The sequence below is a fragment of the Lucilia cuprina genome, chromosome 5 (genome assembly GCF_022045245.1).
Source record: "Lucilia cuprina isolate Lc7/37 chromosome 5, ASM2204524v1, whole genome shotgun sequence".
NCBI classification, from domain to species: Eukaryota; Metazoa; Arthropoda; class Insecta; order Diptera; family Calliphoridae; genus Lucilia; species Lucilia cuprina.
This window is the reverse complement of record NC_060953.1, coordinates 34,003,625-34,023,856: the sequence shown is the minus strand read 5'-3', so window position 1 is coordinate 34,023,856 and position 20,232 is coordinate 34,003,625. Positions and strand designations below refer to the sequence as shown.

Below are 20,232 nucleotides of genomic sequence, written 5' to 3'. Positions count from 1 at the left end.
TGATTTTTTTGTTGAAGCAATTAAGGCGCACATAATTACACGATGTAACGATGTTGTAAACTAAAATTTTAAATTCTAATAAAAAATAAAATTAAAAACATTTATATAATTACAGAAATAGAAAAAAGAGAAAAATAATAAACATTAAATAATAATAAACTAAATTTTATAAATTAACAAACAAAAGCAATTAGAAATTACATTAATTGATTTTAATTATAATTAAAAGCAAGAAAAAAAAATAAACTTAAATTTAAATTGTTTTTTTTTTTAGATTAATATGTTTTAAACAAACAAATATAAGTGACTCTGGGGAAGTTTACTAAATAAGTAATTAATTAAAATAAAAATAAAAAAAATAATTGTTAATAAAATAATAAAACTAAAGGTGTTAGGTGTATGTGTATGTGTGTTTGTGATAGTGTATGTGTGAGTATGTTGTTTGTGTGTGTTTTGGGCAGCTTGTAATAATTTTAATGAATTTTTTGTGTTTTTTAGGGGGAAAAATTAATTATGTTTGTTATTAATTAATAGAAATTAAACTATATAAATTAAATTAATTAAGTGTTTTTTTGTCACTTTAATTTGTTGTTGTTGTTTTTGCAGTTGTTTTAATGTATTAACTTTTTGATGACATAGAATGTGATTTTCATGTTTTTTTATGTTTTTCGTATAAAATAAAATAAATAATCTTATAAACTAATTTTCATTAATTAACAATTGTTTTTTTTTTGTTTTAAAATTGTTCTTGATTTTCCTTTTTAAGGAAATGTTGCTATTTTTTTGTAGCTTTTAAAAGCTTTGTTTTAAAATGAATTATTAAAGTTGTGTAGACGTTAATTTTTTACAATGACTGTAAAATGAACTCTTCAATTTAAAAATACTCTTTTTTATGTGATTTCTTCTCTCTCTCTCACTCACTCTCTCTTTAATTGTAATTGACTTGCTCTTAAATTGTGTTTATTTTGTATTTCAACGCGGGGAAAGAGATTCAAAAGTTGTTGTTTGTTTATTGTGTACCCTTAAAAGTATTGTTAACTTTGAGGCATTTCACGAGCACGCACTGTAATTAAAATTAATGAAAAATTTTAAATGATTTTTAATAATTTTCCATCTAATAATTTAAGAAAAGTTATGAGTTCTACTTACTTTCCAGTGCATACACCATGCCAATAATGAGCAATAAAAATATTGTACTCATTGTCATAATCAATACTGTGACTTGTCTGCCACGATCGCATAAACCTTTTTTAATTTTCTTATTTGCTCCAGCCTCACCATTGACCATAGTAAAATGCATTGAACTTGCTATGGATACAGTGTCTAAATCTTTGGTTTTTATAAAATTCAAATTAGGATCAATATTAATGACAGCATCTGTTTGATGTGTTTGATCTTGATGCTGATGATGATGTTGATAATGTTTTCCTCTAGCATCTGTTGTTGGTATGGCTGCCAATTGATAATCTCTAGAGACTTGAACCAAATTTGCATTGTAGGTTGAAGAGGCTGTTGTTGCTGCTGCTACTGTACGTTGTTGTTGATGCTGCTGCTGTTGTTGTTTTTTATGGATTTCAGCCATACGTTCTAGATTCGCTGCTGTCAAAAGCAAAGAACCAGAAGCGGCGCTCTAAATAAAATTTAAAATAAAAAAAATGAAACCCATTAGTTCTATTTTGTATAATTTTACTTATAAATACCTTATATACTCACCCTTGTACTATTGTTACTATCATTGCTACCCTGTGATGATCTGGAACCTCTTTTGGCGGCTGCCAATACAGCGGCTGCAGCAGCAGCTGTTACCGCTGCATTAGTTGTAGCACTCATTTCACTATCACGTCTACCTCCAACTCCTCCTGCTCCTATAACCGACACAGCACCACTATGCGGTTGCTGGTGGTGCTGTTGCTGTTGTCTATAGTGTGTGGGCGTTAATTTTTGTTTATTTTGTGAGCGATTGCTGCGCTGTGTTGATGATGCTGATGATACAGCCGATGATGCGGAGGATGGTGAGAGTGATGCTCTGGGTATATGCCAGTAATCATTCATCTATAAATTGAGAAAAAATAAATTCCAATTAGATTTTTTTATAATTTTAGCTTTTGGTATGTAAATTAATGTCTTAAATTTAAGTTGTCTTTTTATTTGTGTTAATATTATTTAAGTGAAAGGAATATTTGTTTTTTTTTCTTGTGTTTTTGCTGGTATTTCTTGTTGTTCTTATTAAGACAAGTTTGAAATTAAATAATTTTAATAATAGATTTATATTTGATTGTTGTTGTTGTTTTGTTATTTTATATAAGACTTAATTGTCTTGGTCAAATTATTAACTTATAAAGAGTTAACCCCCATAGGAAATGTTTAAAAATTTTATATATTTTTAAATTTTAATAAATTTCTTCTTTTAAAAAATTAAGTAAATTTTTAAATTTTTATTTAATTACTAATTTTAAAAAATTTCAGTTTATTCAGTTTTTGAAAAAAATTAATTTTAAATTTTTGAAATTTTTCAATACAAAACAAAAGACTTAAGACATAAACTTTTTTTGACAAATTTTTTTCTATTTAAGAAATTGATAGATTTAAAGTAAATTTTTAAATTCTATTTAAATTGTTGTTGTTATTGTTTTTTTAATTGTTATTGTTGTTAATAACAAACTTCCGTTAAATAGCAAGCTAATTAAATGAACTTAATTAATTTGTAAATTAAATTTATTTTAAATAAAACAATAACATCAACTTTTTGTCCTCTTATGTATAATAAATCTTATTTTATTAAATAACTTCAACACCCTTTTAAAATGTTATCAAATTGATACTTAAGTTTAAGTTTATTTGTTTTTTTCATTTTCTTGATTGTGTTTCTGCTCTAATTTTAATTAATGCCTTATTTGTTTTAAACTTGTTGTCTAATTTCCTTAAAAGCGTTACAAAACAGTTAAATCAATTTTATGGCAATTTAAAATTTAACAAAATCTTCTGCATTTGGTTTTGTAAATTTAATGTTTTGTTTTTTTGTTTGTAAATTTTATAAATAAATCATTTAGTTGTTGTTAGTTTGGAGGGAATTTTTAATATTTAAACAAAAAGTTTTGTAATGATATTTTATTTTTCGACAATCTCTTGAGGCAAATTTTAAATTTAACTTTGCTTTGAGAATATTTTAAAAGTTTTTTTTATTTAGATAAAACTTGTTTTTTTTTGTCGTAAATTTATTTATATCAAGAATTTTTGAATTCTTAAAATAATTAACTTACACACACTCACACACCTTTCTCTTTTGGATTTTAAAGTTATTATTAAGAAATTTTCTACAAGAGGGGCTCGTATGGGTAAATATAGTTCAATCCTTATAACTGTTTCACTTAGTGTTTTAATTGAATTTTGACTTTCAAGTAATTTTCTTAAGGGGAGTTTGTTTGGTGGCCTTAGGTCAAATGAGACCCGATCATTCTATCATTATATAAACTTCTTTAGAACTAAGTTTTGCGCATTTTTGTTGACATAATAGCACATTAATTATACTTATTAGCCCTAAAGCCCTATTGATGGTGTTACGATTGTATGGGGTCTAGGCGAAATAATGTTCCGATTTCAATAATTTTCTATAGTGTTTGTTCTTAAGCCAGCAGAAGAGTATGTCAGATTTCATTAAATTATCTTGAACATTAAGAACATTAGCAAAAGCTTTAGATGGACACATAGACAGTCGAACGGACGGACGGATAGACAGACGGACATAGCTAAATCGACTTAGAAAGTGATTCTAAACCGATTGGTATACTAAAATGTGGGGTATTGTTTTTTGGTATGTGGATGTAGGGTATAAAAAGTTTAAACTAGAAGAATAACTATCAGTTAAACGAACACTGGAGGTGCTGGATATGATGGATAAGGTGTCAAATCTTTTTTATACAAAAAATAATCTGAATTTTGTTGAAATGCAAATATATTTAACTAAGTTTAATAGCTCTAATAGAAACAGTTTATTTTTCAACTTTGTCTTCTTAACCTGCTTATGCTTTTAATGAAAAGTTTGCATCTTAAGTCTTTTGTTTTTAAATGTCAAGCATTAAATTTCTTATCTTTAACATCATGTCGTCTTGTTGAGGTTTTTTCCTAAATAAATTTTAGCGCGAAATTTGATATTTTGCTTTTTTTTTATAATAAATTTAACAAAATGTTTTATCAAGATTTTATTAAAGATTAAACTATTTTACCATGAATTTTATTTAATTTATATATCTTTTTAAAGGCTTTAGTTAAAAGTCTTTAAAGAAATGTCTCTTTTTGTCACACATATATAATGAATTTTAGCTAAACTGTAATTTAGATTAAATAGTCAAATTTTTATAGTTTATTTTTTATTTTATAAAAAAGTCAATGAAATTAATTTTGATTTCAAAAAGTCTTTTATTACAATTTTATATTTTTTTTGTTTTTCATTGTTACATCAAAATAGTTTTGTTAAAAAATTTGTCTCACTTTTTTCTGGCTAAATGTTTAACAATTTAAGTTTTCAAATCATTTTAAAGCGAAATATTAAAGTTTTTTTCTAGCTTTAAAAAGTTTATTTAATGTTTTTTCTCACTTTTAAGGTTTTTGTTGAAAACTATTTTAATTTTTTTAAATTCTTAAAATTTTTGCTTTAAATCACTTTTTTTGTTATAAAAATAAATTTGGTAAATTTTTTTTTTGTAAAATTTTCAAAATGTTCCAATTTAAAAAGCACTAGTTTTTAACACTTAAATTTACAGTTTCTTTCTTTTTTGTTTTGTTTTCGTAGAAAAAAAGAGCAAAATTTGAATTTTCATTGATAAAGTTTGTGTCTTAAGTCTTTTGTTTTTGTTACACTTTTTTATTAAACATAATAAAAATCTTTAAATTTTTATATATTTTTCTTTTAGTTTTCATTCATTAAACTTATTTAAATTTTTATTTAATGTGTCTGGAGTTTATTTTTATAGTTTGGCAATAATTTATAATTAATTTTATAACTTTTAAGTTAAATTTTAAAAGAATTTTAATTCGGTTTTTTGTTTTGCAATTTAAATTTTTTTGTTTAAATAAATTTGGTTATTAAACATTAAAATTAATTTTTATTCACCAGCAGTTTGTGTTTGTTTGTTGGACGGAAGTTTGTGTCTTAAGTCTTTTGTTTAATATGTTTAAAATTCAACTGTATTCCCCATGGCGGTTTAATTCTTAATAATTTGACCAAAACTTTAAAATTTTGTTAAAATTAAAATTTAATGACAATTTCATTTAAGGCGGAAGTTTAAGGAATTGTATTTTTTTTTGTTGTCGTTGTTGTTATTTCATTGTTTTAATTTAATTTTCACTTGTTATTTTTTTTTTGTTTTACTTACTTTGTGGTTTGTTTTTTTTCGTTGTTGTTAAATTTATAAATAAATAAAAATGTTAAAATATCACAATTGTTTTTTGTTCAGTTCAAAATAAATAAATTAAAATGTTAATATTTGTTTTTCATTTGTTGTTAAGTTAGTCAGAGAGTTGCTTTTGATTTTGGTAAATTATCGTATCCTTTTTTTTATTTTTTGTTAAATTTTAGTTAAAATTTTTTGTTCAGATTCGTTTTTCTAAATTTCTTTTGTAATAAAACAACAACACTTAATAACTTTTTTGTTTATTATAAATAATTAAATTTTTAAAGTTTTTAAGTTGTTCTTTGCTTTTAACAAATACTTTATTTCGTTCGTTGATTTTTTGTCTGGATTTCAAACAACAACCGTATCTAGAACCGATCTATCCAACATCAAGAATCAAACTGAAATCTCTAAATAACAAATGTTTGCTCATTTGTTTAAGTTAAAAGCAAAAAAAAATCTCTATCTAGCTGCCTAACTTCTTGTCATTGTATATACATATATAGTTGTTTAAAGGTGTTAGTGTATCTGTGAAATTTTAGCAAAAAAAAAAAAATAAAAAAAACACAAAAAGGTTGGCTGTAGTTTGACGTATCACTCTGGTAACTGGCGTTGGATGGTAGCTGCTGGTGCTTGCTTTAGCGGTCTGCTTTTTGCTGTTTGTTTGCCTTTATGTTAAGTTTTTGTTGTTGCTGCTGTTGGCGCTGCTGTCGTTGTTGTATGAACTTGTTGTCAACAGGTTGTTAATGTTGGTGTGATATTTGTTGTTGTTGTTGTTAAAATGTATTGACTTTAGTTTTGCCGGATTTTGGTTCCTACCACACACAAACACACACTCACTCATTTTTCTATACATTCAAATTGTTAATTCTATTTTTCTCGTTTCGTTTTTTTTTGCAAAGCGTGTGTGTATGTTTGATTTCATTCTTTTATTTTATTTTTTTTTTTTTTGCTTAAAAATTATTTGCAATATTTTTCAAACTTATTATTAGTAGAATGAGAAGTATGTTTTGCTTCTTGATATAATTGTTTATGATGTGTTAAGTAACGCACGCCATGCACGATTTTTCGTTCATCTATTTTAATATGCGTGCTGTTTTTATTAATTATTATTTTTTGTCGATTTTTTTTTGAAATATTAATTTAAAATTCTATTTTTACGGATTCCCTGCGAAATAATCGTGCAGTTTTGTGTTTCTTATTTTGAAATATTCTTTTTTTCAAGATTTTTTCTTAAATTGTTAATTTTGTTTTTTTGTTGTTGTATGTTTTTTTATTTATATGTTTGTTTTTGTTCTTTTTCTTCTATTTATATTTTCTTTCAATATTTATTTATTGTTTTTTTTTTATTTTATTTGTTTGTTAAAACCGTTTAATTTATTATTTTGGTATTTATTCTATAAATATTTATTTTATTATTGTTGTTGTCGAAAGTCAATAATCTTACACATATTTAAGCCACAAAAATTCATGTAGTTTTGTTTTTTATGGTTTTAGCTGTGGGCAAATAAAAAGCACCATTGCATTTATTATACATTTAAATGTAGCAGCACACACCCCTTTTTTAAATGAATTTAGGTCAAATGGAAAAATTATTTAGGAAAAAAATAATGCTAAAAAAGTGTTTTATTATTAAGAATGTTTAAAAATTTCCTACTTTTGTTAAAAAGAATACTGGGACACTCCTGTACCCATCAGTGCTCCAAATAAGGCGACATGTATTCCATTTTATTCACAATCTGTTCCAATACATACAACACTTTAGTTGATGTAAATTCCAGGTCATTAGGACAATTGGGGAAATAAATGAGTGGAATTAAGTGATCCTTTTTGTATAAAACTGTTTACAGAACATGTATACATATTCTCCAGGATACGAAACTCATTTCTTTCAAACTATTATGTAATACAATCACCAAGAACTCTTAGTGAGATACTCTCACCTTGGTGTTATTTTCAACCCGTTAAAAAAAGGTCCAAAGAATGATGAAATATATAATTAATAGTTCGGAATAAGATATCACTGCCAACAGAACTCCAAAATAGAATAAATGCAATAACAATGAGTTGATATCATCAGAACATACTGTAGATGGTTTCGATGAAGGAGGGAAAAAGAAATAAACACGTCTGGTACCAAATTGACATCAAAGTATTTATAATTTTTCAATAACATCCGTTGTCAAAGTATATACATACGTACGACAAGACTATGTAATGTTGACATCACAATGTTGTCAATATTACTACAATTCAATACAATATACTACAATTTGAGGGTGAAGGTAGTTTAAGTGGTTAGCATGTTGATCACTAAGCATGATTTGGTTAGCGAGCCCTTGGTTCGATCCCCTGCCGCTATCAATCAACAACATCATTTTATGATAAATTATTAGTATCTATCAAAACTAATATTTATCACAGCGCCCTCCTTCTCTAGCATTAAAGTAAAATTAAGTATAAATTGGCTATAAAATGCTTAAATTAATGCGCCTGCAACACTGTTCTAAAATTAAACTAACGTGCAATTACAGAGTTGTAAATAAACAAAGCTTTCCTCTATCCTTCACTTTCACCACCTTTCCCCTCTGCTCTATCCCTTTCAAAAGAAAGTAACACTTCTCATTAAAAAAAATCCTTGTCAATATTACAACAATATATATACATAGATACCTACGAAAACACTATGTAATATTGATAACGGAACGTTGTCAATATTACAACAATTTGTCTGTTGTTTAAATGTTAAAAAACGTGGTAAGCTCACTATTGACAAACTATCCTTTGACAGTACTTAAAACGATGTTTAATTAGTGCCACTGATTCTTTGAGTAATTGATCAAAATTTAATTTAGTAATTGATCAAAATTTAATTTAGATATTAAGATCAGGTTTCTCCAAAGTGTTTTTTTAGGCTTATCAGATATGTGATCGGAAACATTATTGCTCAAAGGCAAAGTTTCAGCTTAAAAAAGCATTTTTTTAAATTAAAAGTTTCTTGTTAAAGTAAATCCATAAAAACATAAAGTTCTTACAAAACTTAACAAAACATGTTCAAGAATATTAAAAATGCTCATATCATTGTTTGATTTATTTTTTTAATATTTAACAATAGCTGCAATGATTTGATTTTTTTGTAATTACTTTTATAGTATTATATAAAAAAACATATAAATATATTTCAATAATATTTTATTTATTTATTTGTTTAACTATTCATATATTGATTTGATGTTTGTGAAGTTTATATATATAAATAGCACATATCAAGCAACTACTTATGGAAAATTATTTCAAATGTATTTATTATAAAGTATAAAAAAAGCAATAACAAACATACATACATATACATATATTTTTTAATAATTAATATTTTTGTTTGCTAAAAAAAGAAGTATGGTGTTCTCACCTTATAAGTATGATAAGTGTTTCTTTTTTCTATTATTATTATTTATTTTTTTTCAAAAATGAACTCATGTTGCTATTTTATGAATTTTAAGTTTTACATACAATTTGCTCTAGACTTCTCTATCCATATACATAACTTATGTAGTTAAAAAAATATTGACTTACTGACGACTGATTATTGTTTTTGAGGAATTTTTTTTAAATTTAAATCTTTTAACATATATTCTTGGGTTTGTAGTTAAAGAGCAGCTGTAGCTGTTGGATTCAATAAGTTTTGAATGTTTGAAAATCTAAATTTTCAAGTAGTTGTACATACTCGAGAGTACATCATGTACATTAGTAAGTTAAGAAGTGTTAGGTTAACAAACATCTTCTATTTGGGTGCCAGACACGAATTGTTACCAACATAAAAAAATCTTCACCATCATCATTATCATCATGATGAGTTTATATAAAACACTATTTTCATTATCTTGTTAATAAAACATGTTAATGATCATGTAGTCATCTTAGTCGCCTAATTTATAAGTTTTGTTTTTGTTTCTATACGTCATCAATACTCTTCTTATTTATTTTGTTTGCATGTTTTTTTTTCTTTTAACATTGAAATTGTTTTGCATATAAACTATGTTTATTTTAGTTGTTTTTTTGTTTGTTTAATTTATAAAAAAAAATTATAAATTAAATAAATATTTTCTTTGGTTTTTTACTTCTACTTATGTTTAACCATGTTATAAGGGTGTTCTCTAGTAGATTCACAGCGGATTTGAAGAGATACAAAGATTTTTTTGTTAATGTCATTACTATTGTTACATATTTACATTAAAAGTTTCTTTCCTGAAAAATTTGCCTCAATTTCTGGTATTAGATTTATTAACTTAGATAATGTGCACCAGAAGTTGTGCTCTCCTAGAGAAACAACCACTTTCTAGCAAGTTTGTTTAGATTGAATTTTCATGCATCTTTAAGACATTATAGTTCTTGAAAGTATTTTTTGGAGTAAATAATAAGTTTAAACGAATCCTTATCAAGAGCCAAGATCAATCAAGTTCTCTAGAATTTCGGATTCTACAAATCTAAAGCAGAACAAGCTAAATAAAATGTCCGTGCCGGTAATAGTTTTTCCATCCTGACTTGTTGTTTATGGTATTCTGCTACAGAAGATCCTTTTAAAAGCTTAGGTGCTATGACTCTCTAAATCCAAAAGCCTATTTAGCAGAAATACACTTGATTCATTAATTTCTGACTTATATGGGGCTGGATACGCTTTCAATCAAAACATAAGGTACGGGGCGGAACTTACAGCCGTGCATTTCTTATCTCTTGAAACGAATTAAACAAATCGATGTATACTAAAGAGATTGGCCGTTTTAACACAAACACCAGGCGTGTACGATCGCACTGCTTAAGGTAATTTGGAAAATAGATTGGATTAAATATGGCGCCAACGACGACAGCTAGAAGTCAATCAGCGCGATATCAACTGATAAATTTTGTACTAAAACTGTATGGGACTCTAACTGATCTGTAACCATATACTCTTCCAAAAGCAAGCCAAGAAAAAATTCCCTTCAGATGAACAGACGAAAGGTTTTTATCTTTAGACAAATTGATCAAATATGGTTACGTAAGACATCAACAATGTAGACTGAACACATTGGACGTTATAACACAAACACGTGCCACGTACGATTATATACCGAAAGCAGAATTCGTTGGAAAATGTAAGACACTGCTCCCAAGCGAATGTTTTGCCAACGGAGCGCATTCTACCAACAGCCAGAAGGGAATAAGGGTGATATCAATTGATAAGTCTTATGTTATGCCAGTATTGGACTTTTAACAGACTTATAACCAATTACTCTTCCAGCGCTATGCTATGCATCTTGTGGGGATAATCGGCAATGAAAGGGCGAATGTACTTCCTATAAAGTAAAGGGGGATTAAAAACGTTAACCAGAACTAAAAAAATATACAGCATGTCTTAAAATACAAGGCGGCACTCTCGACGAATTGATAAAATCTGGTTACGTAACTCATCATTAATGTACACTAGACATTTTGGACGATTTAACAAAGACCCAGTTGTGCCTGATCACGTACCGAAAACAGAGACTGTTCGGAACTTGTAAGACATTCTTTAAGCGAAATACGAGAGTAAAAATATGTTGTTTTACTTTTCTGGGGATATGAAAAACCCCACATATCTAATCATATCATTAGGTTACAGGCGGAAGTCTGAGGAGAAATGTGGAGAATAGATTGAATTGAATATGACACCAACGGTGGTTAGTGTTCTGACAGAATGAAGGCTAATAGGGCTCTGCATCATATGGGTTCGAGATCACTCGCGAAAAATTGGCAATAAAAGAGCAAATGTTCTATGTTAAACGGGAAGGAAGCTTGAGAAAGCTAATCAGATTCCGAAGAATGTACGAGCATGTCGAGAGTACTCTTTGTCCCCTCAGTATGCTGGAGACTCTTTGCTATTGTGAGAATTTTGTCGGAAGTGAAAATAAACATCTTGAGGGCGAAGTTATTATCAATAACATTGACTAGGAAATTCTAAAGAAAATACGTTCTATATGAGGAAAATCCATCTTTAAAAACGTCTGTTGTGTAAGAAACTCAAATAACAAATTTAAAAGTCTAAAATTAGTTTTCCTAAAAACCCCCAAAAATCTAAAAATAATCATAAATATTCAATTGGAATTTTGTGGCTAACAACAAAATCAATTTGATTACTCATCATCCACAGCAGCCGTAAAATACAACTAAAATTTCAGAATATTTTTTTATGACATTAAATGTATTATAATTTAAAAAAAATGAATAAATGCAAATAAATGCCAGTAATTATGAGGAAAACCTACATGACTCAACTCAGGAATTTAATTCAATGAAATGAATAGCAAACTTAAACACACAAACAGACAAAGCTACTAAGAACTAATTAACATAAGAAGAATTAAATTTAAGTTGTATCAATAATAAATGAGAAACCCAGAAGATGATGATGATAATAATGATGATGTTGGTTGAAGTTGTAGATGTATGTAAATGACGATGGTGATGATGATGTTGATGTTGACGATGTTGATTTGGAGAAGCTAAAGTTTATTAACCTTTTTGGAAGTTAAAACAAAAAAAAAAAACTAGGTTGAAATGGAAAATATTAAAAGAATTATGAATATTATATTTGTTGTATTAGTAGCTATGTATGAATGCTTGATTGCTTCAATGAATTTTCTTTAGAAAGTCATTAATTAGTCTAACACAGGCACACTTTTGAATTCACATAAACAAACAAAAAGTAATAACCCAGACCAGACTTTAGGACGTCAAATATTATTTAACCCCTACAGCTTACACTCTAATATTTATGTAAATTATAAATGACATGAAACGAAATGTTAGTAAAACTCACTCACCAACAACACATTAGTCTCTCAAAGCTAATCAAAGGCTAAGATGATAAAAAAATTAATATTAATATTTAAGCGGGTTTAACCTGAAGCTATTAAGTGAAAAAAAAATCAATTATTTATTCAACAACTTTCTGCAAAAGAAATAGAAACAAAACACATATTTCATATCTTTCATTGTTGTTTCAAAAAAATCTTTCCATTCTGTGTATTGTGAACAAAAATTGCTTTCGTTTTATAGGCGTGATTCCCAAAATGAACGAACGAATGAACCAGCAAACAAACCAAATAAAAATATAAAATTTTAGCAAATAAAATTTCTTTAAAATTGATTTGCATAGAATTTAATTTTATTTAATGTTTAATGGATGACATACAAAATACTAAAAACCAGTACAAAACAGAAAAAATCATCATCATGTTTGTAATTTTTTTTTAATTCTCAACAATTTGCATTTTAAAAAGTTATTCTTTGTATTTGCAATTGTTTTTTTTTTATAAATACCCGCCCATAAAATAAATTTTACATTTAAGCAATTTTGTTTTTAACATTAATTTAAAAAATAAAGATTTATTTATCACTGAAAATCTTACAAGATTCTTACAAAATGTATGAAGAAAACAGAAAACCTGATTAACAATCTTGTCATTATCTCAAAACGATCGAAATAATTTGAAGTTGAACACGAATTTTAAATTCAAATATAAAAAAGTTATATAAAATCAATGTCGTTACCCTTTTTCCATTTACAGATTTTAAATATTCTGAGAATTAAAAAAAAATATATATTATTTCTGATTAGAGAAACAAGACTTTCGGGTTTATGTTTGTTACTTAATAATTTTATTGGTTTTGAGTGTAGGTATTTAAAATATGTCATGTTTTTTGTTGAACTAGTTCATTCTTTTACGGTGTTGAAATTCGCAATCGCACAATCACCATTAGAATTTTGACAACTCTTCGTTGTCATTGCAACAACGCATTGTTGTCGTTTCGATTATGCTTTATAACATTTCGGCAATGTATCGTGGTGATTTCGTCGTCTGTTTGACAACATAGCGTTTTCACTTAAGTAACACTTTATTATTTAATAGCGACGTGTATTTTTTATATTTTAGTTGATGATTGGACAACTACACGTAAATACTTTGACAACGGATGTTATTGAAAATGTAAAAACTATTTAGTGTCAATTTGATACCAAGCTTGTAAACTTTTAAAAGGACTATTTTTACTCTGTGCATTTTCTATAAATTGTTAAAAATTTAAAATTACTTTTAAAAATCTACAAAATTACTTTTAAAAATCTATAAAACGTAATCTTGAGCTTGTTAAATAAAGCTTATATAAGACAAAAAACCCGTTTTAATTATTTAGCCCTCAAAAAAAGGGAGACACGAGTTTCTAAGCTTTCGCGCGATTAACATGACTAATTTTTTCTTAATTCATTTCATTCGTTTTATTAATTTATTCAAATCGTATCTATGCGAATAGTTTTTAAAACAATAAAACAAAAATTCTCTACATTATTCATTATTTCTTTGATATTTTTGCCGAAATACATATTTAACGGCTTAAAAGTAAGCTCACAAATGGTATAAATATGAAACAGAAAAAATTTACATAATTTGTTAGATTTGACAGACAGTTAAGCGACAGTAAAAGCTAAATTTTAACGATAAAGTAGTGAACTTTTAGGGAAAGCTTTCATTTATGGTATTCACGTCATTGTTGCTTGACCTTTATGTTGATTTAGCTTTTTGTTTTAATCGATCATAAAACAATTATTGACATTAATTGATTAATGTAATTGATCAAGGAATTCAATAGAAAAGCAATCTGATCGTCCAGGCTATCGTGAATACTTCTCTTCAGAAAATGGTCCAGATTATAGTCCAGACTATAATCCAATGGTTTAGGTTACACTAAAGTCTAGATTACTTTAGTGCAGACTACAATCTATACTTTAGTTCAGTTTATAGTTCACACTATAGTTCAGTCGAAAATCCAATGGTTAAGTCCTATAGACTATAGATCCATATTATAGATCAAATTATAGTCCAGACTATAGTTCAGACCTTTGTACTGACTACAGTACAGACAGAAGTTTAGACTACAGTTTGGACTATAGTTCATACTATCATTTACAGTATAATTCAGACTATGGCTCAGATTACAGTTCAGACTATAGTGCAGACTATTATCCAGACTGTAGTTCCGACTATAGTCCAGACTATAGTTCCGACAATAGTCCAGACTATATTTCACACTATAGTCCTGACTACAGTTCCGACTATAGTTCCGACCTTAGTCCGATTAAGTCCAAACTATAGTTCCGACTATAGTCCAGATTATAGTCCAGACTATAGTTCCGACTATAGTTCCGACTATAGTTTCGACTATAGTACTGTAGTTCCTACTGTACAGTCTAGATTTGAGTTCAGACTTAAGTTCAAACTACAGTTCAGACTACAGTTCAGTATTGGTAAGGTGACCTTAGATTGCCACGTTTCGAATGACAAGGTTTGCAGCACAATCATCGCTTGGCTGACCGCTGTAGGGTGGTGCCACAACCAATGTGATCAAGACTGACTCTTAACGCTATATTGTCTTCAAACTAAACTCTCATAAGTGAAACTTTTCAAACCAATAAAAGTAACAGAAGTGACATTATATGGGATACAACCTACTAATCTCTAGACCACAATCATTGATAAGAATTACCGGAAATTATTTTACATATAAACCCGGATCAAAGAGTATAAATTTCAAAATCCACAAATTATTCAAAATAATATTAAACTTCAATTACTCTTATAATAAATTGTTCCAGTTAATAACTAGAATTGATTTTTTTTAAGTCTTATCAAAGATTTACCAGTTTCAATAAAATTGATCCAAATTTCTACTTTCTATTTAAATTTTCAAGTAATTCCACCCCTAAGTGTTCCTCCTCTCTAAACAAAGGGTGGTAAGCTAGCAGCTTTATAATTAAGAAAAAAAGCTTGTTTATAAAGCTTTTTTATGGTTTTATTAACGAGTTTAAAATAAATTCATAATTTTAATGTTTTTTTCTATTTTTTTGCTATTAAAATAAAAGAAAAAATAATTAATAGAAGTGGTCACGTACACAAATCAAATTCTAAATACTGATCATTAAACATTTTTTCTTTTTTTTTTTAAATAATTATTCAAATAAGACATCATTTAAAATAAAATTATTAATAAATTTTATAACACCTTAAGTTTTCTTTTAACACAAAAATAACAAAAAACAAATCTTGACAAAAAAGTAGTTATTTGAAAAAAGACACGCGTCTTTGTGTTTTTAATTTGTTAAAAACTTTTTTTAATGATTTTTTTTAAACTTTTTTAAGACTTTTTTATGTTTAGAAAAAAGAAAATGAAATGTTATGATTAAAAATGACTTTTATTTATTTTTGTTTAAATGTTTTATAAATAGTTTTTATTTTTATTTTTTTTTAAATGAAAGAAACTAACGTTAATTTGTAGCGAAATATATAAATTTTAAAGTTAATTTTTCCCTCAACTGTCAATAACATTTTGATATACGAGTATGTTTGTATAATTGTTGATATTTTTGTATATATTTTTTTTAGTTTTTTTCTTTCCTCTAATTTTATTGTTTTTTTTTTCGTTGAATTTTAAATAATATAATAAACATTTAAGCATATGAATTAATTAAATATGTAGAAAATTATAATAATATAAAAAAATTCAAAAAAAAACAGACATCGTAGACTGGTACCAATTAGAGTTTAAGAGTATTGATTTTTAATTTAACACAAAAGCCCCAAAAATAGCAACAACAACATTAACAATTTTGGTACTAAAAAAAGATGGTACAAAAGACTGTGAAACACAAAAACTTTAATAATTTATACAGAATCTTATCAACTAAATTGGCTAGAGAAAAAAAACCAACAGCAACAACAACAACACCAATCGTTCGATAACAAATAATATTAAGCTAAATTGGCATAAACATATATTTAAGACATTCACTAAATGAATTGACAAAATTTTAAAATTCAAACAAAAAGAAAAAAGAATAACTAAAAAACAAACAAATATATTGTCAAATAGTATTTTTGTTACGATTTTATCGTAGAATAGAATTATACGGACGTATGGCAAAACCCACCCATATATTATTAGTTGTTCGTTCAACGTACGTCTAGTGCTGTTTTTTTCCTATTTGATTTGATTTACTATTTCGTTTATTTTAAGTGAGAATTTTATTTTTATGGTCTCATAAATTTTTATTCTGAAGAGTTTTGTGCGGGCATAACACGTGATAAGGAAAAAAATTAAAACGTTTTTGGGGTTTATATATTTTCTTAAACTGAATTAATCCATATTAATTAGATTTTCAAGTGTAGTGCTGTTATAGTTATAGTTTGTTGGGGGTGCTAGTGAGTAATTTTTTTGAATAGTACACAGAGGGAAAAATCCGGTAAAAAAAAGTACAGAAATTGATATATTTCATTGTCAAAAGTGAGCTTGTCACATTTGTTAACATTTAGAGAAAGAATGCGTAGAAAATTTAAATAATATTAAGTTATTATTAAGTAATCATCACCGTTATAATTTTGACAACGCATTGTTGTCATTGGAACAACGTATTTTTGTCATTTTCATTGCGATTTACCCAGCAAAAAAAAAAGAACTTCAAAAGAAGCGAAAAATAAGTAGAATTTACACCATAGAAGTACTGAAAAGAAGTTATGATTTTATCACAAGCTTGTCATAGGAGGGATGTCCTTTTTATTTGATTCGAAATACACCACATCTGAAGTCATTCTCAGGAATTCTCAGAAGAAGTGAAATTGTAGTATTAAAGAATACAACTAATTTGACTTGAAATAATATTAACATACATAAATAAATTACACGCATTTATTAACTAACTTGAAAATAAAATGGGTTTAATTCAAAATATTAAACAAAATTAGATTCTTTTGGCTTCTTTGGAAGTCAATAAACATCATTTCCAAAGAAGGTTAACAAATTCACTTAGTGCTACTTTTGAACTGGGGATAAATGTTATTCTTCTGGAAGTACTTCGTTTTATTTTTGCTGGCTTTTATCAACATAGCGTTGTCACTTTGGTAACACATTATAATTTTTTTTATTGATTTAATAACGTCGTGTATTTTATATATTTTTGTTGTTGGTTTGACAACTATACGTAGATATTTTGACGACGGATGTTATAACTCTTTGATGTCGATATAATATCAAGCGTGTATACTTTTAAAACGACCATTTTCCCTCTGCATAAAACTTTTGTTGGAAAGTATTTGAAAAATTAAACTCTGTTATATATATTATTATATATCGAAACATTTGTAACATTTTTTCAATGTTATTTCTTAAAGTTTTGAATATGATATGCGCATTATTTTGGTGCTAGGTTTTTAATGTAATAAAGACCAAGTCTAACTTTTAAATACTTCATTTGTAGAATCCTAGAGTCTTGAGCTCATCATATTATAAGAAGATATTAGCAATGTTTGAGGTCAGACGTAAACACCTTTTATATTAGTTTAATCAGCATTGATTTCTTAAAAACTTTCGGTTTAAACAATGCTAGGCGTAGAGTTTGAATATCCTCATGATCAACTGATTAATCTTGGCAATAGTATAGAATATTAAAATATAGTGATTGTCAGAATTAAAACAAAATTTGGAGTGAGCGATACTTTCTACCAGTTAGCATCTTTAGCATATTTACAATTGAAGAGTTTGAAGTGATCAGTTAGCCTATTATAACTACATTTTTAATGACTTAAAGAAATATCACTGATATTTAAAATAATGTAATATTACACAACTATCAAGATAATAACATTTCGGTAAAGGAATAATAGACTCCGTTTTCATTAATACTGTAGAATTTTTAATACAATAAAGCATAAATTTTTAGAATGTCAGCCGCTGCTAATGAATATGCAATGTTCCTATAGTTTATCATTATGTCGATCATTAACATTAACAATCATCATTTCCCATTTGGAAAAAGGAGCTGTTGAGTTCCCATGGATATTTAATCCACAACAGAACGACTCAAACTTTTCTATAGAAAGTAAACTTAGCGACAGCTCTATCAATCAAAAATGTTTTCGCCGGGAAATAGTTTTCGTCAGAACCAAAATGAATTAGTTTTTCAGTACAGATTTGAGATACTATACCTATTTAACCTACCAATCAGGGCAGGCGCGGCTACACGGTGATTTGCCTTTATACGAATAAGTCAATCGTCACCCGATGGATTACGAAGAGACAGACGAAAAGCTTATGTTTGTTTTTTAAGTGTTTACTCTCTCCCTTACAAAGGGGACTCTACAGCAGCAAAACACTAGTTAACTGAGTTCACTTATACAGCTAGGCCTCTATCGGGCCTGTTGTGCGCTCCTTAACCAGTGCCTCTGGTGGGAATCGAACCCACGACCTCCGGTCTACTAGACTAGAACACTAACCACTAATCTACCGGAGGCTACACTAGTTTGTTGTCAAATTATGCAAATAATATAAGCATCAATAAAGATTTAGAAAGTCTCAAATCAATAAATATCCCATATTGACGTCACACAAGACGTCACTACAATATTTACCCTACACGCCAAAATGCAAAAATATGCAAATTTTGTAGAGTATTTATAATTCGCCTACAACCATGACATACAAACCGTAACATGTTTCTTCGAGAATTAATATCGATTAGAAACTAATTTATTTTAATACTTTTTTTCCTTCTTCTATTTTATACAAGTTGTTGTTATACAACTTCTAATAAAATTCTTTAAATTAAAATATTGTTAAATAAAAAACAAAATATTACACTTTAAAACTGATGATTTCTTTATATTTTTATAAATAAAATAAAAAAACTAAAAAATTTATCAAACTACAGTAAGAAGAGTATGGTACGAAAAACAAGTTCCATTTGCTAGTCGGTTGAAACAAATATTATTGTTATCAGTTAGTGAATATTCTACTCTAGAGTATTATTTAATATTATTATTTGTTTTGTTTATCAATAATTTGCAGATTTTTAAAAAAAGGGGGGATTTACTTTTTGTTTTTATCTAGTGGTTTAATTGGAGATTTTTTAAAACAAGTTTAACTTGGCAAAATGTGTACCTTTTTTGTCTCTTCTAACTGATAACTTAATAATTTGACATTTTTTTATTTTATTAAAGGGGAGAGTAAATTTTATAATTTTATTATTAACAATAAAATAAATGGAATATGTTTTCTTTCATTTAACATTTTTGTGGTTTTAATTAAAAGAATTTTTAAATGTTTTGTTTTTATTTCTGGCGTTTCAAATTAGTTAATTGTATTTAAAGTAGTTTTAGACATGAATTAACTTAATTTTTATTGTTTCATGCTGGACATGTTTATTAGTCATTATTATGTGTTTTATAATTTATGGTTTATAATTTGTTTTAAATTATTTTTTTTTTCTAAAAATAAAATTTAAGAAAGACTTTACAACATTAGTTATTATAACAATCAATATATAGTTTTCCGCATATTTTTGAAATTTGGCAAAATTTACATTTATTAACAAAAAATGCTAAATAATTCATGATATTGATTTATGTTATCTTCATTAGACAAACTTAATATTACGCATTTTTATGTGATTTCCAAATTCTGTATAAGAAAATTTCCATACCTATATTTAGAAGTTTTAAAAGTTCCGAGAGTTCTTTCTTAAAACAAACAACTTTTGGTATTTGCTGAGTTGATGATGTTCGCCCGAGTATGACTTTAGCTAAATCAATTTTCGTGGTAAGTTAGTTAGTTTGAAAGATTATAGATTACATCAGATTTGAAGAAGTTCACCTAGGCCATTATGGAACCTGCTTTGCGTTTCTTTACCATTTATTTGGTGGCAGGCTAACCTACAGAGTTACTAGATTTAGTTTTATATCTTTAATTTGAAAGGGGTGCTGCTGAAGTAGGGATTATTTCA

General features: G+C 27.0%; 2 protein-coding genes across 2 annotated transcripts in view; one reads left to right on the top strand and one right to left on the bottom strand.

Annotated features, from left to right (window-relative positions):
* The window catches only part of LOC111684322 (nuclear migration protein nudC), a 44,634-nt gene that overhangs the window by 9,273 nt on the left and 15,129 nt on the right, over positions 1-20,232 (top strand). The gene's annotated exons all lie outside the window — the stretch shown is intronic.
* Positions 280-5,799, bottom strand: LOC111684324. The gene is made up of 4 exons (XM_023446467.2): positions 5,373-5,799; positions 1,714-2,052; positions 1,150-1,630; positions 280-1,063 (listed from the first exon to the last, which is right to left on the bottom strand). Exons 2-4 carry the CDS (start codon positions 2,050-2,052, stop codon positions 1,035-1,037), a joined length of 849 nt encoding a protein of 282 aa, XP_023302235.2. The 5' UTR covers positions 5,373-5,799; the 3' UTR covers positions 280-1,034.